The sequence below is a fragment of the Ambystoma mexicanum genome, chromosome 8 (assembly GCF_040938575.1).
Source record: "Ambystoma mexicanum isolate Mex_15411 chromosome 8, UKY_AmexF1_1, whole genome shotgun sequence".
NCBI lineage: Eukaryota > Metazoa > Chordata > Amphibia > Caudata > Ambystomatidae > Ambystoma > Ambystoma mexicanum.
Window position 1 is genome coordinate 1102329094 of NC_090929.1, and position 22725 is coordinate 1102351818.

Genomic DNA, 22725 nt, shown 5'->3' on the forward strand with positions numbered 1-22725 from the left:
CAAATTGCCACGCAGGAAGCTGTTCAAGACACTGACTTTGTTGAGGACAATCTGAAAGAGAAACCCCACCCCAAGTCAGGCAATCCCCCTGTTAAATTCTATCAAAAAACGCCTTATAAGGGCTGTGAACCCTTGAGTGGAGATATTGTATCCCCCTCTCCTTCTGACCCGTTGTACATCTGAGGACATGCCACTCCAGACTCCCGGGTTGTCACTACCACCAGGAGGAGGGCTGGGGACCACTATCTACTGCAGAAGCACCACCCGACAAAGACTGCAATAAATGGTATGCCCTTGGCAAACACATCACCACTTCGACTGCATATTCGACAAGAATTGCTAATCATTCAACCCTTCTTGTAAGTTATAGTGATGTGCAGTGGAACCTGCTCCAGGAAGGCCTCCAAGAAGTGCCTGAACAGGTGCGATCACGCCTACTACCGATTTGTCTCGGGAGGGACAGGTGACGCACAACATCCTAAAACATACATTGGATGCAGCAGAGACGGCGGGCGGATTCTGGCATAAGGCAGTCCATTCCAGTCTATCCTTACCTCGACGACTGGCTAATAACGGGGGATTCGTATGGAACATGCCTATGAAATACCCAGAAGACAGTAGATCTCCTCTTCAGTCTGGGATTCTCGAGCAACGCGAAAAAGTCCAGCCTAGACCCCAGCCATGTCAAACAATTTCTGGGGACTCTAAATCGGACCAAAGACGGGCTCGTCTGCCCCTCCAACGAGAGGGTTCAAAACATGCTGTTCCAGATCCCTCACTATGTAGCCAATCGCAAGGTGACCGTACGCAAAACCATGCGACTGTTAGGGATGATGGCCTCATGCATCTACCTAGTTCTTCACGCACGTCTGCGCATGCGCCCCGTTGCAAGAGTCGCTGGCGAACCAATGGTGTCAGGCCAGCGGACAATGGGACGATCTAGTGGTCATCTCGGCAGCCCTCGTTCAGTCTCTGCAGTGGTGGTCAAGGGAAAACCTATTGCAGGGGAAGACCTTCACCATCTCCACAGTAGAAGCCACTCTCACCACCGACGCATCTCTGACGGGGTGGGGGGGTCCTCACCTCCTTCATCAGACGGTGCACTGCATGTGGTCCCCAGCAGTAACAACCAGCCACATAAACCTGTTGGAACTGCTAGCAGTGTTCAAAGCACTGAAGGCATTCCAAACAGTCCTCCAGGGGAAGACGGTCCTAGTCCTCATGGACAGTACCATGGCCATGTATTTCTTGAACAAGCAAGGGAGCACGCACTCTCCAGGGCTATCCAAACTGTCACAGAACATATGGAAATGGGCTCTCAAACACAAGATGTTCCTCCAGTAACAACACGTTCCAGGGGAACTCAATCCTCTGGCAGACGTGCTCAGCAGAGACTTCCCACTACCCGTAGAGTACGAATGGCAGTTACACTATGACATTGTTCTCAACGTCTTCACAGACTGTGGCATCCCAGAGATCAACTTGTTCGCAACTCTGGAGAACGCACAATGCCCAGAGTACGCCTCCAGGTACCCACAGAACTGCTCCAAGGGAAACGGTCTCTGGATAACATGGTCAGGGAAATTTGTCTACGCTTACACAACCCCCCGCCCCCTCGACTCCCCTACTCAACGAGATAGTGCACAAGATGCACCAGGAACCAGTCGCGATGATTCTGGTGGCCCCGATGTGAGCCTGCCAACCCTGGTTCTCTCACTTGATGGCAATGTCAGTCGCACCTGCGAGGAAGCTGTCATGCCCGTACAGCATGCTGTCAGAAGACAGGGGGGAAGACACTTCATGCATGCACGCAAACTCTCAACTTAGCAGCCTGGCTCCTGAGGCCATAGAGTTCGGACACCTCCAACCTCGAATCACGAAAACCTAACACCAGACATTGCTACTCCAATAAATGGAAACGCTTTGTCATCTGGTGCAATTCCAACAGCATGAATCCTATTGACTGCTCCCCAACACATATTGTCCTGTACCTGACTCGCCTACTAGATTCAGGCCTGGTATTCAATTCCTTAAAGGTCCACTTGGCTGCATTTTCAGCTTACACCAGGTCCCAGAACAAGGTTTTGTGGTGGAAAATTCCAGTAATCAAGGCTTTTATGGAAGGGGTTAAAAGACTTCGTCCCACAATCGCCAACCCAGCTCCTGGATGTGACCTGAATGTTTTACTGACTAGACTAACAGGACCTCCCTTTGAACCTATGCATAAGGCTAGCCTTAAAGCACTCCCCTTCAAGACCACCTTCCTGGTGGCAGTTACATCAATAAGGAGAGTTAGTGAACAGTAGGCCCTTTCAGTTCAAGACCCATTTGTCACGATCTACAAGGATAAGGTGGTTCTGCGCACTCACCCACGGTTTGTGCCTACATTTATTTCAATGTTCCATGTGAACCAATCGATAGAACTACCCACCTTTTTCCAGAACCCCACTAATGTGGAAGAAAGAAGCCTCCACACACTTGATGGGAGGAGAGCGGTGATATATTATCTGGAGAAAACAAAACCACTAAGAAAGACCAACCAGTTTTTCGTTTCAGTGGCAGCTGGTAAAGAAGGGGACCCTGTCTCTGAATCAGCCATTTGAAAGTGGATCATAAACTGCATCAAACTGTGCTACACTCTTGCCAAGAGAGATCTGCCCTTCAAGCCTACAGCGCACTCTACTCGGGGCACTGGGGCTTCCTTAGCATTCATTGCAAATGTTCCTCCTGAGTCCATTTGTAAACAGCAATCTGGAGTTCTGTACATACCTTTACACAACACTACTGCCTAGATACACACTCTAGGTCTGACTCTCGGGTGGGACAAGCAGTGCTAAGACTGTCATGAACCATCAAACTTGCCCTGGTCCCTGACACGTCGGGGATTACACTCCATAATACTACCAACATGGCAGCAAGCACAGAACGCTGCTCACCAGTCTTCACGTTCTATGCAGCGTACTCTATAAAAAGGCCACACCCCCGCGGCCCTGCGCGTCTCAACGCTGCTGTTAGCTGTGACTGGACGTGTGCTCCGTACGCTCCCTTGTATTATTCTGTTGTTTCCTGGTACCTGGAACCCCTTCTTCCAATCTACCTTCCCACCTTCTTATCCAGCCCTTCCCGGAATCCCTGCACCGCCTCCGCATGCTCCATATCCTTTTTTCTGAATTTCCTGGAGTTTTCCCTTGATCCCGGACATCGAAGCTGAACGAACACTGGAAGCTGAGGACGGCCGAGCGGGCTTGTATAAGACCCGAACCATTGAAAGAAGACTCCTCCTAAAGAAGTCATCAGACAACGAAAACAGGTGAGAAAGGGGGAAACCTGTGACAAAGACATCTCTTTGCTTCTGTTCCTTCACACATCCCATCACCATCTCTGGGTACTGCTTGCGAGTCTATGCACAGCATGTGATTCTAAGCAGAGTAACAAGCATCAGAAGACATGCATTACTTACCGTAATAGCATTTCTGATGATTGTATCTGCTTAGATTCACATGCGCCCACCCTTCCTCCGCTCTTGGGAGTAAACAAGGTCATTTGTTCAATGTACTTCCTTGTGCCAAAGAAAGACCTTACCATGCACCCAGTATTAGATTTGCGCTCTGCAAACAACTATGTGAAACCCCAAAAGTTTTGTATGACCACGCTCCAAGAGGTGATTCCACTCCTAAAATAGGGAGACCACATGGCGACGTTGGACATGAAAGATGCATACATTCATATTTCAATGCACCCTGCACACAGAAAATATCTGCGTTTCAGGATGGCGGGAGTACACTACCAGCATCGCCTCAGCACCAAGAGTGTCCACAAAGGTGCTTGCAGTAGTGGCATTACACCTGCGCAGAAGGTCCATCCTGGTATACTCTTATCTGGATGACTGGCTAATCACCGGGCAAACTCCTCAAATTTGCCAATTAAATACGCAAGACAATAAATCTTCAATTCAATCTGGGTTTCTCCATCAATGAGAAGGAATCAACGCTAGCCCCCAGCCAAATAAAACAATTCCTAGGGGCTAACCTAAACACAAGAGAGGAACTGGCTTTCCACTCAAACGAGAGAGTACAGAACATGGTGTTGCAGGTACCTCCCTACAAGGTCTGTCCCCAGATAACTGTACGCAAAGCAATGCACTTGCTCAGGATGATGGCTTCATGCATTCACTTGGTTCCACATGCGCGCATACGCATGCGTCCAATGCAGGAATGGTTAGTGAAACAGTGGTCTCAGGCAAGCGGACAGTGGGACAATCTAGTGGTTGTTTTGCTAACCCTGGTTCAGGCTCTTCGCTGGTGGTCCAAGGACAACCTGTTAAAAGGAAAAGCTTTTTGCGCTCCACCAGCACAAGCGATCCTAACTACAGACGCCTCACTCACTGGATGGGGGACCACTTCCTCCACCACAAAGCCCACAGCCAGTGGACACACGCTACTGCCCAAAGACTTATCAACTTTCTAGAACTCTTGGCAGTCCTCAAGGCTCTTCAGGCCTTTCAGCAACATCTCAAGGGTCAAACAGTGCAAGTCTGCACAGACAGCATCACGGCCATGTTCTATCTGAACAAGCAAGGAGGCACAACCTCTCAAAGTCTGTCCAAGCTATCCCAAAAAATATGGAAGTGGGCACCGAAGAGAAACATGTTCTTAACATAGCAATGTGTTCCAGGGGAACTCAATTCTCTGGCTGACACTCTGAGCAATACATCGTCAAGGCTATATTTGGTCACACTCTCCTCTGTTCTGCTGTATGGTAAGTACCCAGACACTCTAGTTAGTTATTTTGTACACAGTGTGTATCTGTACAATTATTTTAGTACAAACCAACCCTATGTGGATCCTTCTTGAGCGAAAGACTTATTCATAAATAATTCATTTTTACACATTCATTTGGCCCAATAGGACATAAACATTTAACATAACACTTTTTACAAACAGATTAAAACAACAACGTTCTAGACACAAGGAAAATGGACATCGTTAAGTTACAGTATCATGTTGCAGTTCATTTCCTTAGTGTATGGCCTATCTTGATAGAACAGTGCTGGCGTTTGCTGTATGGGAAAGTCGACATGGTGTGTCGGCTGTATCGTCACCAACTGAGGTGTGTCAGGTATGCGGCCTTCATCAGGACAATGATAGGGTTTTCAAAAAACAAAAACGTGTGTGTTGGGTCTTGCAGGACAGGGCCTTGTGTTAGCAATGGGCACGCTATTACTCAGTGTATTGTGATCGGATGGTGACCCCAAATGACATTGGGTTTTGTGTGATATGTCTCTTTGTTCCTCACAGCCACAAGTTGCTGGAACAGCTGGAAGTGAAGCATTCGAGCCTGAAGAAGGAGTTGATTCTGGTGAAGGAAGCGCTGAGCAAAGCCACGCTTGAGAGGGAGGTTTCGGAGAACGAGAAGGCAGACCTTGCTGAGGCTTTGTCCAAGGTGACACCTTATCCTATGCTGTAGGGCAGCCTCCAAAAACATCCAGTTACCCTTAGCCAAATAAAATTGAAGTAGGAATGTGTGTGACATATAGATAGCTGGGCCGTTAATCTGCAGAGCTACACTAGAACCATTGATGTCATCTTAAGTTGCCCTGTAGAGTAACCCACCTAATCAGAGTGAATACATTTGGGTGCCCAAGTTTGAGATGCACCAGTGATATTTGTAAAGCATGTATTATTCTAAAGTGAACAAGGTAAAGGGTGCATTGTTTTGAGGGCTTCTGGTGATTTCTGATGGCCTTTGTCAATAGCAGTCTAGCGGCATCCATCACTGATTCCCCTGCTTTGTCAGTTTTGTTCAAGTGGCCGACAGAGGGGACGTGTCCTGTGTTAATTCTTCTAGAAGTGCCTGTAAAAGTACCTATGGGTGGCTCTTCATATATGGGAATATTTCAAGTCCACTTCCTTCAGAGAGGCAGAGTTTTTATTTATTCAATCATTGAGCTCATAGAAGCGAAATGCAGCCAAGCAAGCGAAGAAGCTCAGTGCACTAATATATCTAATGCAAAGATCTGTATGTAATCTGAAGATCACAGAGGGGTAAACATTTCAAGGTGCAAGCTGCTAGCCTGGCATGAACTGCAGTGCTCCGCATGAAAACAGCACACTGTTTGTTTCTCGCCAAGAGAGAGTTGTCACTTGCAAATGGCGAATGCATATTTTGTGGCCTGGGGTCACAGTTTCCAATCCAGGCAGGACCACTGAGCATCCCTGCTTTCTAAAGGAGATAAATGAGCACCGTATAGTTGGTTTATAGGACTAGTTTCAGGCACCTACATACTATTCCGTTTGTAAAGTGTATAATTATGCTTCATCAACACTCCACTCCATCCTGGTTCCCTGGGAGATACTGGGTTTGGTTTTGAATAGAAATCCCTCCAGCTTTCAGCAGATGCATTTTGACGTCCATGGGAATACTGCTGGGTAGTATATATGCCAGAGATTTCTTTCTAACAGGTTTCATTGTTATTTGGTTTGTTAGTTCCTTCTGACTTTAATGAACTAATTGCAAACATTAACAGAACTTTGAGAAACCAAAGGTTGTCTCATCCGCTAGTCCTCTGGGACTTGTCGTCCAGGTGGCCAGGACATGGCCATCGCTTTTGGATCCAGTTCCTGGGGATGGACCAGTGTGGGAGGATCACCTGGGTGAGGGGTCTTCGGGCAGTGAGGGTGAGATAGCTGATGGTGAGACGCGGTATTCCCCCTATTTTGTTTATCTACCTCATCCTATGCTTTAGGATTTACCGAAGTCCCAACACCACACCCCCGACCCTACCCCTGCCCCTTTTTGAACAAACACTGTGCAGAGGAAGAGGGTGACTAAGACTACCCAGACTAACTCTCTTACATCAACTGGACATGTCCTATTAATTGGGTCAGGCAAAGTCAGGCACTTTACCCTAAGTGCATACACCCGATACCAGCTAGCGCTCCTCACACGGATAAGAGGCAACACCTAAAGACACACTCTGAGCAAGGCGGAACACGTGAACGAGCAGAACTTCCAGGACGAAGGAACACCTACTGGAGCAGAGCAACGGACCAGGGGACGAGAGCAGCAGGCCGAAAACCACAAGGCTTCCCTGCTTGAGGTCTTTGCCTCCGACAAACCACGAAAGACACGTAGAGAAAGGCGGATCCCACAAGTGAAGATTGCATTGTGTTTCAAGGACCCCAATGACCCTCCCGGAGGAACGTCAGAGTTTGGAGGCAAGGCCAAGCCTGTGATACTAACCTTGACTTGAAAATTGGAAACCGCAAAACAAGAAAAGTGCACACAGCCTATGAGTTGGCAAGCGACCTGAGAGACCGGTGTGTGTTAAAGTGAATAAAGTAGCAACATCATATCACAAGCAAAGGCTGCACCCATGTGGATGAGACGTGAAGAAGGGCACACCTGTGAATTAACTTCAATGTAAAATACAGCTGCAAGTTCAGCGATACTAAATTGGTCCAGTGAAAGGAAGTAGCCCATTCAAAAGTCTCAGTGAAATGTATATTGTTTGAAGCTAAAAGGCAAATAAACGGCAAGAGTAAAAGTAAAATAGTGAATGTTGAGTCGAAGTGGTCCTGCAGTAGTCTGTAAGACAATCACTCGCATGCGAAAGACTTTGACATCCGAAAGGGGTCTGAGCCCGATTGAGGGAGACCCGAAGTGTCTTAAGCTTGGGAAAGGGAGCCCCCCCCTTGCAACTTTGTGTTTAACTTTATCGTGAAAGGTTTGAGCCCGGCAGAGGGGGACCTTTTGTGAACGTTTTGGTTGAAGCATACATTTTGAAGTCCGAGAAAGAGACTTTAACGTGGAAGGCCAGGTGAGCCGCGATCCACGGTTTTGAACTGTGTACTGTGTTGGAAACCGAGCCATAGTGTGTCATCTTGCCTACAAGGATCGCCTTACCCTGTGAGGCCTAACGTGGGGAGGAGAGCTGGATCGGCCACATTATTTATTATTTGAACACTGATTATTCCTTTTGCATACATTTCTCCTTTTTACACTTTTGTACAAGAGAAAGGGCAGACATTAGGTTTTTGTCAGCATAGTGTCGGGGGGAAATTCTCCTGGGGTCGGCTGGGCCGTCCGCGGACCTCCGGGCAGGGAGGCCCCAACTCCTCCCGTATATCCCAAAAAAAGAGATAGAGTATGAGACACACGCAAGAAGCAAGGTGGTTCTGCTGTTTATTAAACAAAACGGCAGGGATGGGTCGAGGATCGTACGCGTCCGTCCTGACACTCTCTCTTCGTCGTGGGGCTAGCATGCCCTTTTTACCTTAGTATGACGCGCTGCTTGCGTCACCTGAGAAAGTTAGCAAAAAACCTATCGCCACCCTGGATTGGTTCCCCGAGTGGTAGGGTTAGTATGGCATACGTATAGAGAACGTTGTTAGTGGTTAAGGGTCAGTCAGGTGGTATACTTGGGTTGTCCCTTCAATTTGATACATAAAAATTGTTACATGAAGACCCCTGAGGATTGGTCAATGTTAATGGCGTCAGTGATAAGAGCCCCATGTGCTGATTGGTCCACCCGCGAGCCCCCCAGTCTGGGAGCATCGCTGTTCCCAGCTTGCGGTGCACCTGTCATTTGCAACAATGTTTCACTATGGGTATGTGCAGACAATGTGAGGATTTATTCATGTGCTGGAAGGCCGACTACTCCCACCGCCGCAGTCCATTGAGTCGCTTAATTGTATCTGCCTGTGTCTTGAGATGGGGGATCCAGGCGCCTTCCTTCCTCCTGGGCTTGGCACCCTATCAGGTTCGGCTTGGTCACGTGAGGTGGGACCGTGGTTGAGGCAGAATTCTGCACAATTAATATTGCATTTCCCACTGTGTGCCTGGCTTAATTTGCAGGTGTGACCTTGGCGTCGGCTTGCGGTATACGAGTTTGCAACATTGTGCCCTTGACTGTCTGCTTTCGCCGGGCTCATTCTGCAGGGTCAGCAACCAAACTCTTGCTCGTTCAATGTTCATGGAAGATTTTGCTTGCGGCCTACTTGGGTCTGGTGCATAGGTGGAGCCAGTTGATACACAGGTTCTTTAGGTTATGGTACCATATTGCTTCATCCCCAGTATCGTGTCTTCGTTATATTTCTCATTATGGAGCGTGAGCAAGCTTTTTAGATGAGTTCATTATGCGTCTTGCGTTTCTGCATTTTGAAAAGCCTATGTGAAAAATAATAAAGATGCACGTCCGTGGGTGTGTCCGTCGCCTACGTCATAGCACTGAGTATGTTCTTCGTGTGGGTTGGTGTGGGAGTGTCCAGTGTACATGTTTGCACGGGTGTGCTGACCGTTGGCTAGCTCGTCATGGCATCTCTAACGATGTGTTGATTTAGTGCTGGATGGTTCAGTCGAGTCCATCCATGCCGCAGGTGTCGGCATGTGCAGGGCAGGCTGGTGGGCAGGCGGGTGGGCACGCGAGTGGGCACATCCGTATGTTCCTGTACCAGGGTATTTGGTCGTCTGGTAGATGGGCAAACTCCTCTCGTGGCGGGTGTCTGGGCCGTGATCCTCTAGGCCAGGGTTGAGAGGGGATTGGTGGGAGCCTTTTGTTCACTTTTCCCACTTCAGTCCCCCCTCTGGTCGACTTGTCGACCACAAACATATCCTTTTCCTTATCTCCTCTCACTCTCCATATTTTAGTTACTCCTCCCAAATGCCCATAGTGGTTAACATGGTCTTCAAATGACCAATACATATATACACAGGTTCCTCCAGGTGTGCAGTATACCCATTTCCCTATGTAGCTCCTTGGGTTTCTTGGGTTTTCGAGCTTCACAGATGGTGGGTCCAGGTGGTTGGTGATGATCTGGTTGCGCAACCTCTCTCTCTCTTTTATTATTGTGCTTGCGTGTTGGCCATCATCTGCTGGCATCAAGGGGTGCATACCGACCATTTCGATCATCTCGTCTGTGGTGCGTGCCTTACGGGCCTTCCAAAATCGTATTATGATAAGTGCAGCTCCAGCCAAAATAATGCATCCAACTATAATCTTCAGTCCATCTGACAGCCAAGATGGCATCCATGACCATAACATCGAAAACCAGCTCTCATCCTTTTTCACGCCTTTACTTTCATCCATCATTTTGGAGTGCATCTGGGCCAATTGTGACACTGCTTCTGTCAGTGTACCATTGTCAGCGTCATTAGCAGGGATGAATGTGCAGCATGATTGACCTATCTTGGCGCAAACCCCTCCTTCCATTGCTGTGAGGAGATCAGTACATATCTGTTCTGTAGTGCTACCATCCTCACTGCTCGCAGTTCCTCTTTTATTGCGTTGAATCCATTTACTGTAGAGTTAATTGTCATCATTAGTTCCCATCTAGTTATCTGGAGCCATTTTGCGTTTGCGTAACCCTGTAGTCCCGGATGTATTATTGAGGAGAAGAACATTGCTGCTCTGCTGAATAGTCTGTGTTCTGGCGGAATTGAAGTAAGTGCTGTTTCCGACCTTCCCCATACGTAATTTCCTGTCAGAGGTTCTCCTTGTCTTTTCTTTCTATTCAGGACAGTGTTGTTGCCGTTGTTTTGGTTCTCTGGCCCCTTCTGGAGCTGTACAGATCGCTTCTTCCTCTTGTGTCCTTCATCCATTTTGGGGAAGTTCGCCACATTCACATGTTTCTGGGGCACCAGTAGTGATGGTACATTAACGTGTACCATTGTGCATATACAATTCCACAGAGGGGGCAGTGTGTGGTATGCCTTGTCTCCACAGGCCCAGTAATGGTCCATTACTACTGCTGTTCCTGCTCCCCCCTCAGGTAACTCTGTCACGCTTGCACAGTTGGTGTTGTATCCCACGTCCACTTCTCCTTTATGTTGGTAGCACACCTTAGGTGCAGTCATCAGCAGTATTGTTATTGGGTCTTCATCCTTCTCTATCCACGTTAGCATGGGTACGTACTTGACCCAAGTCATCCAACATCTGTTGTTGTGTTCAGCAATAGTTGTAGTAGCCTCTCTCATTATCATGTTGCTGCCAACCACTCCTGTGTCCCATTTGTCACCCAGGTACACCTTCCCTGTCATTATTATCAGTGGTCTTTCCCAACATCCTTATTTACCAGGAACTTGAGTGGCGTACCAATCACATGGTAGGTACTGTAGTGTTACGTTCTTTCTTTCTCCTTTTTCAGGGCCACTTGTTATGTATCTGAATGCTTCAGCATGAAAACTGGCCTTGTGGTAACTCAAATAACTCTTGAGGAAGTTATTTTCGTACAGGTATGTGTCTCGTGTTTTCCATACCAGGTGCACCGTGTTCCCTTGAAATCTTCCTTTCGTTTGGAACAGTGCCAGGTATATTATACATTGTGCTGTTTTTTCATCTATTTCCGTGGCAACGAAAGTTCGGGAAGCGCTCATGGCGTATGGGATCAATGAGCAGACATAGCAGCTGTCTTCTGTTGTTTGTTTACCTATTTGAGTCATGTGTTGGTACCACATGTTGTTCGAGACGTGTGCTGAATTTTGTATGTAGTTGTCAATATCTTTATTGTCTGGGTATGTGCTGCGTTTAACTCTATTTCCCTTGTGTGGAATTTTGCTAGTACCACCTGACGTAACACCTGTTGCAGCCGGGGGTGGGGGTATATTAGGTTTGGGTAAAGCAAAAATATTGATAGCATAACTGTTCTGCCATACAAAGGCAGCCAAGAACCCGGTGATCATCAAAATCCCTATCATCTTTATTACAGAGGCTAGTCTCACCGGCATTTTGCTCTTACCTTGCTGCAGTCCGGCAGCTAATTCTTGCGACGTTAAAGTTGCCCACCTGAAAATTCTCAATATGCTTGTTATTAGTGTTAGTTGTTGTTTTCAAGCTCTCCCTATCAAGTAGTCGTTCAGTGCCCAGGCGAAGAGCTGTTCCCACGCCAATCTAAGCGATCTATCTCTTAGGACAGGCAAGTATGGGTGGAGGTGGGGCATTGATTGTTCTATGGCCAAGAGAAATGCTGTGTAGTAGACACGTAACCTCCTCCTTTTCAGGTACTTTGGCCTTTTTATGTAATAGACAAATTGGTGTGATAATTCTTCAGGGTAGTTATTGTCTGAGGGTATCATCTACTCCTGGGCAGTGAACTTTGTTAGTTATCTGTTTTCTTAGCAGTACAATAATACGCCGTACCTGCATGTGCGAGAGAGAAAAAAAAAGAGAACATTCAAGTGTTTACATGTGTATGTGCAAAACAATGTCCTTCAGTTGGGTTATTACTGCAGTGGGTAGGGGGTCGATGGGCAGAGGGTTTGGGCTCAACTGGCAGAGGTCTCTTTACTCTTTGATCGTGTGACCATGGGGTGGGCGGTATGGTAATTACCCCTTTCTATTTCAGTAATTGTCTCTGGGGAATCAGGGGGGTGGCAGAGTCTGGGGACACTTAGGCCGTTAGCTGCGGTAGAAGTCCCTTCCTCCGTTGGTGACGCTGTTGCTGTTCTTCCAAGGGCCCTGTCGGTGACGCTAGGGCGGGTCTGGAGTTTGCAGATCTTTACGTCTTGTAGGTGATTCCAGGCACGTTTGTCCTGTAGCTTTACTGCTCTCGTTGATACTTCCTCTACCAGGTGGGGGCCAGTGAAACGTGGGCTGTTCCACTTTCTGTTGAAATTGCGGAGTAGTACGTGGTCACCTTTAGCAATTTTGCACAGTTTTCCCTTTTCCAATTCTTCATCCGCGTCTTCTTGTTGATCACTCTTAGACCCGCCCCGCGTGCGCTCGAGCTGTTGAGACACAAACACTACACTAGTAATCAAAGAAGACACATATTGGTACATTTCATCACCAAGGACAGTTGCGGTGTTTTCATGGTCGGTGAATGCTCTTGATGTTGGCATCAGAGGAAGGCGCATTTGACGTCCGGTCACCACCTCTTGAGGGGTGAGGTGGTGGTCGGAGCCTGGTCTATTCCTTAGCTCAAATAGGGCTAGCAGAAGGCAATACAGCCAACTCTTCTTTGTTGTTTGCTGTATTTTTGCAATTGCCTCCTTTAATAGGCCATTCAGGCGTTCGCATATACCGTTGGCCTGCGGGTGATATGCACATGCAAATTTATGCTTGATGTTAAGTAAGGATGTGATGTGCTGGAACATTTCATTGGCGAAATGCGGGCCATTATCTGACCGCAGTATTTCGCACACTCCCCACCTGGGGAAGACCTCCCTCACTAGGAATTTAGCTGCTCTGAATGCATCTGGGTGTGAGCAGGGCCCTGCCTCCATCCACCTCGAGAATGGGCTTACAACTACAATCATGTACCTATTTCCTTGACATACGTTGATCATATCAACATAGTCAATATGGATGTGTCGGAAGGGTCCCTCTGGCCGGGGTATAGTACCTTTTATCATCTTCAGCGTGTGACCGGCTGTGAACTGTTGACATGTGAGACAATTGCTGATAAAATTTGACACATAGGAATTTAACTCGGGGCAGAACCAATCTTCCCTAATTCGTGCTGCAATGACTTCCTTGCCTGTGTGGGCTGGGTGGTGTAGTTGGCTCAGGGCTGTGTTCAATAGTGCCAGTGGCATTACCATCTTTCCAGTGCTACCCTGGCGCCATAGTGCGTCAGTTAGTGACATTGTACATCCTCTTTTTACCCATATTTCTTTTTCTGCCATTGGTGCAGCCGCTTGTAGCTCCATTATCTGTGTGGCTGGGAGATGGGTGTACCCTTCTCTTATCAACATCTCCTTAGCTATTCCCCTCCCTCTCTCTGACGGGTTCCATATCTCGCCAAAATATGCAGCATACTTCGCGTGTGCGTCTGCTGCTGCATTCCCTTTTGAGATATGATCTTCTCCATTAGTGTGTGCGGTACATTTGACCGAGGCTAATTCTTGGGGGTCATTTATTACTTCAATTAGTTCAGCCAATAAGAGAGCATGTTGCACTGGAGTGCCGTCAGCTCTCCTAAACCCTCTTCTCCTCCATTTGGACAACCCTGAGTGGACAGTAGACGTGACATATGCACTGTCGGAATATATGGTCACTCGTTTGTCAAAGCTTTCCTTCAACGCCAAGATTAGTGCAACTAATTCAGCTGCTTGAGCAGAGTAATGCTGTGGTAATTGTACGCATTTCATCGCCACACACACCGGTACCTCCGTCATTTTTACTATTGCTGCCCCAGTCCTTCTTATCCCATCACTTTGGTCAATTGTTGATGACCCATCAATGAACAAGAGCTCACCTCCCTCTAGTGCGTTCTCTTCAACCTTTCTAGTACATGAGTACATTTCAGTAGTCTTTGTACAATCGTGTGCATAGTCTCCTTCCTGAATTATTTCTGCTATGAACCTTGCAGGGTTGACCGTGCTGCATCTAACAATCGATAGTTCAGCTCTAGATAAGATGATCTCATAACCTGACGCCCTCTGCGTGGTTAGTGTGGACTTGGGCTTGTTCAATATTGCAAATAGTGCATGCTTCACAAATAGTGTGGTTGGGCACCCCATGGTGATTGCTGATGCTTTCTCTACCGCAAAGGCAGCTGCGGCGAGACCTTGTTCGCAAGGGAAATGACCTAACATCACAGGATCCAAGTGGCCGCTGTAAAACGCTACTGGTTTGTAGCCCATGCTTGTTTTTTGAGCCAACACTGCTTTCATTACTGCTGAGTCGCAATGTGAAAATATAAAGAATTGTCGTTCATAATCTGGGGTGGCCAGTACCGGAGCGGTTGATATTGCATCTTAAAAGCCTCTTTCATTTCCATTGTCCACCCCAACTTTTTCTCCCCTTTGTTAGCTTCTTTTAACGCCTCAAGTAGGGGTCCTATGTATGAGCTGTAATCAAATACCCATGCTCTACAGTAGTTGCACAGACCCAGGAACTGCTGTAATTCTCTCACTGTTTGTGGCAATGGCGTATTTGAAATGGCCAGTGCTCTTTGTGGTGCAATCTTTCTTCCATATTGGGATATGAGCTGACCAATGTAAAGTACCTGTTCCTGACAGTACTGTAACTTTTCCTTGTCTACCTTGTAACCTTTTTCAGCCAATATTGTCAGCATCTTTAATGAGTCCTCTCTGCATCTTTTTACGTTTGTGCTGCAAATTATTATGTCGTCAACATACTGCAGCACTGTGCTTTCCACTTCAATGTTACCCAAATCCATCTGTATTACTCTGTTGAATATTGAGGGTGACTCGCAGTACCCTTGTGGCAATCTGGTGTGTTTCCACTTTGTGTTTCTGTAAGTGAAGCTTGTCAGATCTTGTGAGTCTGGGTGCAGTGGTATTGAGAAAAAGGCATTTTTAAGGTCGATCACTGTAAACCGTGATGCCTCTGCTGGAATGCCGCACAATATTGTGGCCGGGTTTGCTGCTATGGGGTATTCTGCTTCCACTATGTTGTTCAAAGGCCTGAGGTCCTGTATGAAGCGCCAAGACCCCCCTTTAGCCTTGCGCACTGGGTATACAGCTGTGTTGCATGGTGATTCTGATGGGACCAATATGCCATTATTTATAAGGGCCGTTATTGTTTCATATATGCCCTCATCTGCCTCTTTTGATAGTGGGTACTGTTTCACTCTGGGGAGTATTGCACCCTTTTTCAATTTTATTCTTACTCCCCCTATGCTTTTTATGCACCCCACGTCATAGGGGCTAGTAGTCCATAATGATGTGGGTACTTTTGCCATATCCTCCTCAAAGAAGGGAACTGGGGTGGACGTGGGTGCCTCAAGTACCATTGCAATTTTCTGTGCCACTTGTTTGTACGTCACCCTTAGCCATATTTCCACACTCATCATAAATACCATTTCACCTTCTTCCTTTTCTCCTGAGAAGAGCTCCTCATCTGACACCTGGGTGAGTCTACATCCCTCCGCTAGTGCGATTACTGCCCTCCATGCTCTTCCATCTCTGTCTTGGGCATGTACTGCAATGTAATCAGCGGTTGCTATAATGCTCTCTATGTCCACTGAAATCACCTTTCCTTCTGGTTCATTGGCTGGTGTTTCTGGTCTAAACAAATAGGTTGCTGGCCTCCTCCAGATCTTTCCTTCTATCCCTGGCATCCATGCAAATGCCATGTCTGTCCCGTACTGGAACAGTTCACCATCTACTGGCTCAGCCCTAATCACTGTCTGTCCACAGTATGCTTGCATAATCTGTCGTGCAGTGAGCATGTTAATTCCTGGAGTGGAGCAAATTATGCCGTCCTCCGTAAAGGAGATCGTCATATTCAACCTGCTCATTATGTCTCTCCCCAGTATATTTACTGGTGAGGTCCTAGAATATAAAAGTGGGACTGACATGTCATAATCCCCTATTGATAAGGGAATGTTATGAGTAAAGGGAACCAACCCCCTAGCCCCAGAGAATCCTTGGGTGTTCATGGCTTCACCTGACATCTTAAATTTACCTTCCCTTATGCAAGACCGGGTCGCCCCGGTGTCAACAAGGAATGATCATTTTTTGTCACCTATCGTTACCTCTATGCGTGGTTCCTCCGCACTATTAGGTGTTACCGACAGGATGGGACACACCAAGGCCGTGTGTGGGCTGTCCTATTGAGGGTATAATGATTGACCACTTCCTGTGTAAGGGTTGTGTCCCAGGATCGTCACCCTACCCAGTTGTGTTTGCTGTAGTTGGGTATTGGTAGAGGTCATGTTATGGTCTTGGATTTGTGCAGGTTGCTGTACTTGCTGTGCTTGGGGTTATTGTGTTATCGCTACCTGTTGTTGTGGCAGTGAATATGTCTGTGGCTGTTGTTGTGTTACTAGTTGTTGCTGTTCATTTCCCTGTTGCAATGTCTGCTGTTGCTGGATGCCCTGCTGTTCCTGTGTGGGCCTTTGTTGTCCCTGTTCACTCCATGATGGTGTGCCTGGTCTCACTCTACACGTGCGTGACATGTGTCCTACCAATCCACAAATCCAACACACCAGTGGTTCCCTGTTCTGACATGGAAAGCTTCCTGTGTTGTCCTGGTATACTGGTTGCCCGGTGGGGTAGGAATTTCTAAGTCCTCCCACCTGCTGTTGTGTGTTATATCCGTATCCTCTCCCTCTCATTATTCCTCCCCTTCCCCTGTTGTAATTATAATAGCCAGCTCCTGGCGTTGAGTATCCTCCTCCCATGTTAGTCGTGTATGGTTTGAGTGGCGGCATCTGTTGTGTTACAGTCTGCGATGATTGTATTTGGGAGGGATCTTGTGCAGCCACTACTTGTGTGGGGCTTTGAGTCATTGTTGCAGGTGCAGTTATTAGTGCGCCTTCCATCGTGTATTTAGTAAGTTTTTTCTGTACTAGTTTAGCCTCTTCCGTTTTCCTATCCTCTTCCTTTTTTTTCATTTTTTCTTGCCATGTCCTACAATGATGCACTATTGTCAGTTGTATTTCTGGCCATGCTTTTGCTTCCATCCCCACTACTTTCTTCAGTTGTTTCTGAACTGCTTCTGGGAGACCCTGTACTAGTATATGATAGAATATTGCTGGTGTTTTGTCCCATTGTTCTCTAATTTCCATACGCCACTTCTCTTGAATTTCCTGGATATAATCAACAGGATCTTCGTTCTCACGCATCTTGCACGAGGTAATTGCTCCTATGTCTGATGTGTCTGGATACTGTACCCTCAGTGCCTGCCATAATGCATGTCTGCAGTTTGCGAATGGTGCCCCATCGTGTGATGTGTTTGTTATTGTGACCCCGGGGAAGCCCGCTCTCTTCCAGATGTCATCCGCTGCATCCCCTAATATTGATATTAGAAGGCCCTTTACATCTCCCACTGCCAATTTCTGTCCTGCGGTGTGTTTTTCCATTTCATATATCCATTTACCCGCACCTCCACTTAAAGATGGGAGTCTGCACTTTATATTTTCTTTGTCTGCATGCTTCCAAGGGATGTATTGTGTCTAACCCCTCCCCTCTCCAGAAGTGGCATTAAGTTGTGTCCCGTTTGACCCCCTGGGTTCCACAAAATCGAGTCCTCACACCCCTCCTCTTCTTCCGTCTCTTCTATATCGCCAATTTCTCCCATATTTCTCCTGCTCTGGACTCTTTCTCCTCCATCACTTCCCCTTCTTTCACCATTTCCTTTATTTAATGTGAGCGTGTGTATTCGTTCTCCCTGCCTGCGTCCAGGGAGGTCTCTAAGCCTTCCTGCATAGGGTGTCAGTTCGTTTGTGAAGGGCGCGAGTTTAGATGGGCATGTTGCACGTAATGAGCGTGAGGTTGTGGAGCATGTAGGACGGGATGGTGACGGTGTGGCTTCACGTGTCTGCCTTTCCGCTATTCCTTGCTCTTGCTCCTCACTTCTGTCCAGTTCTTCCTTTCTCCTGCAGATCCATGGTGAGTCTCTATTTGTCCGGGTGGTGTATAATTTATCTAGGCTTTCCCTTTCACTATTTCTTCCTTCCTTCTCCATTCCTTCTTCTTCCTCACTACAAAAGTCATTCGTGAATGGCAACCCCCAATCTGTCTTTTTCCCCCTAATCGTTACTGTTCTTAAGTCTATTAGGTCCGTTCCTCCCTTTTCTTCTTTACCAATCGCTCCCCTTTGTGCTGATGTTGTTGCTACTTCTGTACCCCTATATACATTCCTCCTTACTTCACTCTCCCCTCTCCTATCTTCTCTTTCCCCTTCATTTCTCTCCGCTATTTCTCTACCAATTTCCTCTTTTCTTTTTTAATTCTTCCATTACTTCACTACTCATCTTCTCCAATATCTTTTCATCTTCTTTCTTCCTTTCCCATCTCTCCCTCTCCCGTTCTAATATACTCTCTATCATCCTCCCTTCTTCGTATTTCCTTGTTGTTTCTGATAGTAATCTCTTCTTCCATATTGCCATTTCCTTTTCTTTCTCCTCTTCCTCTCTTTTCCTTTCACGCAGTGCTGCTCTTGATACCCTCTCTGCTACTGCCTTTACCCTTTCGGCTTCTCTCCTTTGCTCCTCATTTCGTTCTCTCATTTTTTCCAACTCATTCTTACCTTCTTTCCTTTCCCGTGCTCTCTCTCTTTCCCCCGTCTCGAGCTGCTTGATCAGTGCATTCTGCTCAACCCTTAATTCTGCTAATCATTCCTCCAAAATCTCTTCCCTTTGTCGTAACAGCTCTTCCCCCTTTCTTTTCCCCTCTTCCCCTTTCATTTCACTCTCCCTGGTATTATCCTCGCCCATTTTCCTTACTACCTTCTTCTCTTCTCCTGTTAATGAACCTCGTAATTTTAATAGTATCTGCGCAGCTACCCACTCATCATTTCCTACGTCCGTAGTCTGCTCTCCTCCAGTCCTCCCCTCCCCTGCTGGCATCTTCCTATGAGCTGATCCCGTCGTACTAGTCCGCTCCCCTCCCGTGTGGCCACCTGTAGCTGTATATGGAGGCGGGCTGTATGCCGGGTTCGAGTACCCCTCAGCCGCCCTTAATTGTTCTCTTGCTATTTCTCCTAGTTCTCTTAAAGGATACAACCCCCCTCCCTCTGTTTTCACTACCTTCGCTAGTGGTATATCGTCGCTCTGTTCCTTTTTTATTTCTCCTCCCTCTTGTCCGTTCCCCGTGTTCGGTGTGCCTTCACTCTCTTTTTCCCCATTCTCTCCCTCCTCCTTAATCTCCTTATCTCCCGTTGTTTCCCCCACAATGAACATTCCGTTTGGTCCTGGTCGGGACCCTTGGAACATCCTCCATAAATTGAACACCTCCACGTGGTGTGTCAACTTCTTCCCCTTGTATGTATTATGCAGATGGTTTAATAGTGAATGTTGGGTATATGGATCGAAGCTACCATTAGGCGGCCATGGTGTCGTCATTTTGTTGTCCGTCCCCTGTGTCCATTCTATGCTATACTTGATCAGTTTCTCCCTATGGGGTGACAGTGTTTTACATATGTGTTGCAGCGGGGTAGTGAGGGTGTTCCCCCACCCTCCCGATCCTGCCCCGTATGACATAGTAGCGCTCCACTTGTTATCCTTCCCCTATTTGGTAGCGGTTAGCTTTCTAACAGTTTACAATATACAGCCTTATATCTTTACCTGGCCCCCGTAAGTTTGGGGACTTGCGATAGTCCGCTAAGGAAAATTAGTAAAATATAGTATTTACATTTGTATATCCTTTTCTTTCTTTTCTTCCTTTATACAACACCCTACGGCCCCCTGCGGCCGAGGCGCACGTAGCCCCCTGCGGCTGCGTGCCCCTTGTGACGTTCTTATACAGCTGTCCTACTTTCACTTTGCTCCTCCTCCCTCTTCTACACTTGCCGTGGCCGGCGTTCTCCGTGCGCAGCCACGTTCCCCTTTTCGCCTTCCCCCCGATCAACTCATTACCGTTTACCTCCGTTTCCACGCCCTTAACACAGCTCTCCTCCCCGTCACTCAAAAATAAAGATGCCTGGTTCTCGAGATGTCCTATGAAAGCCCTACTGGTGACGTCACCGATCTCTTCAAACTACTGGTAAGATCTTCATATATTCTTTAAGTCCAAAATACACTTGCAATCTACCCCCGTTAACCCCACAGCTGTCTTCCTGTCACTCCTGGAACAAGGTAATCAATAAATATAATCGAACTGCGCACGCTGCGTCGCCTCGCGTGTGATACGCCCCTCGACAGGAGGGCTTAACCAGCCAATTATCTTCCGTATTGGGCAACTAGCTAGCTACTGCCTACAGGGAAACGTCATCTATCTATCGAGTTTCCTGCTCGATCAATAGGGATCCTCATCTACTCATTGATCAATAATTGTCAAATCGTAGGAAACCGCGCACACACACACCCTTACACATGGTCGCGAGCTAGGCCAATCAGTGTCTGCAAGCGGTCACACATGATGTTTTCGTTCTCCGCCCCCTTCTCTCCCGTAACGTAGCGGACTGCTCTCGCACTCGTCCGGCTACCATTCATTTCATTGCCAACACTAAATCATCAAACCTTCGCCGCGCACCTGTGCAACACCTCCCACCTCCCGTATTCGAGTGGTAGGGTTAGTATAGCATACGTATAGAGAACGTTGTTAGTGGTTAAGGGTCAGTCAGGTGGTATACTTGGGTTGTCCCTTCAATTTGATACATAAAAATTGTTACATGAAGACCCCTGAGGATTGGTCAATGTTAATGGCGTCAGTGATAAGAGCCCCATGTTCTGATTGGTCCACCCGCGAGCCCCCCAGTCTGGGAGCATCGCTGTTCCCAGCTCGCGGTGCACCTGTCATTTGCAACAATGTTTCATTATGGGTATGTGCAGACAATGTGAGGATTTATTCATGTGCTGGAAGGCCGACTACTCCCACCGCCGCAGATGTCCATTGAGTCGCTTAATTGTATCTGCCTGTGTCTTGAGACGGGGGATCCAGGCGCCTTCCTTCCTCCTGGGCTTGGCACCCTATCAGGTTCGGCTTGGTCACGTGAGGTGGGACCGTGGTTGAGGCAGAATTCTGCACAATTAATATTGCATTTCCCACTGTGTGCCTGGCTTAATTTGCAGGTGTGACCTTGGCGTCGGCTTGCGGTATGCGAGTTTGCAACATTGTGCCCTTGACTGTCTGCTTTCGCCGGGCTCATTCTGCAGGGTCAGCAACCGAACTCTTGCTCGTTCAATGTTCATGGAAGCTTTTGCTTGCGGCCTACTTGGGTCTGGTGCATAGGTGGAGCCAGTTGATACACAGGTTCTTTAGGTTATGGTACCATATTGCTTCATCCCCAGTATCGTGTCTTCGTTATATTTCTCATTATGGAGCGTGAGCAAGCTTTTTAGATGAGTTCATTATGCGTCTTGCGTTTCTGCATTTTGAAAAGCCTATGTGAAAAATAATAAAGATGCACGTCTGTGGGTGTGTCCGTCGCCTACGTCATAGCACTGAGTATGTTCTTCGTGTGGGTTGGTGTGGGAGTGTCCAGTGTACATGTTTGCACGGGTGTGCTGACCGTTGGCTAGGTCGTCATGGCATCTCTAACGATGTGTTGATTTAGTGCTGGATGGTTCAGTCGAGTCCATCCATGCCGCAGGTGTCGGCATGTGCAGGGCAGGCTGGTGGGCAGGCGGTTGGGTTACGCGAGTGGGCACATCCGTATGTTCCTGTACCAGGGTATTTGGTCGTCTGGTAGATGGGCAAACTCCTCTCGTGGCGGGTGTCTGGGCCGTGATCCTCTAGGCCAGGGTTGAGAGGGGATTGGTGGGAGCCTTTTGTTCACTTTTCCCACTTCAGTAGGCAATTTTGATTTGATAGACTTCACTAGGACTGTTTTGTTTATCGTTTGATGGCCGAGACTACTACCATTTTAGTTATAGGGCAAAATAGGAGTTTTTTCAAACCCCACCATTTTCAATAAAGGTTTTACAAATTGTATCAATTGGGTCAGTGTCAGTACTTGTGATACCATGCCTTCCCTACAGAACTCATATTCACAGATTTAAGTTGTGTTACAGGTTCATTTTGAGTTCTCATAACCTTTTTTCTCACTTCATAACAAACCCCATTATCATTGATTTAAATAGAGTTTTTTGATCCAATTTACTGATGTGCTAAAAGAAAAGTTGTAGAAAAATGATTTGCCTGGGCTTGTAAAGATTTTACCATGGTGTGAAAGATGGGTTAACTACTAGTCTATGCCTCCTCCACAAATATCGTATTAATATTCAGATTTAAAGCATGGTGTTAACGAGGTTTATATGTGTTTTTTGCCTCTGACTGTTCCCCTTTGTGATAAAGACATGCTGCTGGGGTCCCATGTGAGACTCTATTGGGTTTTCATGAGGCATCAGCAGGAGGCACATCAACTTCATAGGG

At 47.3% G+C, this 22725-nt stretch overlaps 1 protein-coding gene across 6 annotated transcripts in view; it reads left to right on the plus strand.

Annotated features, from left to right (window-relative positions):
• CROCC (ciliary rootlet coiled-coil, rootletin) overlaps positions 1-22725 on the plus strand; it is a 644212-nt gene that overhangs the window by 250438 nt on the left and 371049 nt on the right. For all 6 annotated transcript variants that reach the window (XM_069611116.1, XM_069611117.1, XM_069611118.1 and 3 more), the window contains one exon: positions 5298-5442. In XM_069611116.1, the coding sequence (XP_069467217.1) occupies positions 5298-5442 (145 nt within the window). The remainder of the gene's footprint in view (positions 1-5297; positions 5443-22725) is intronic.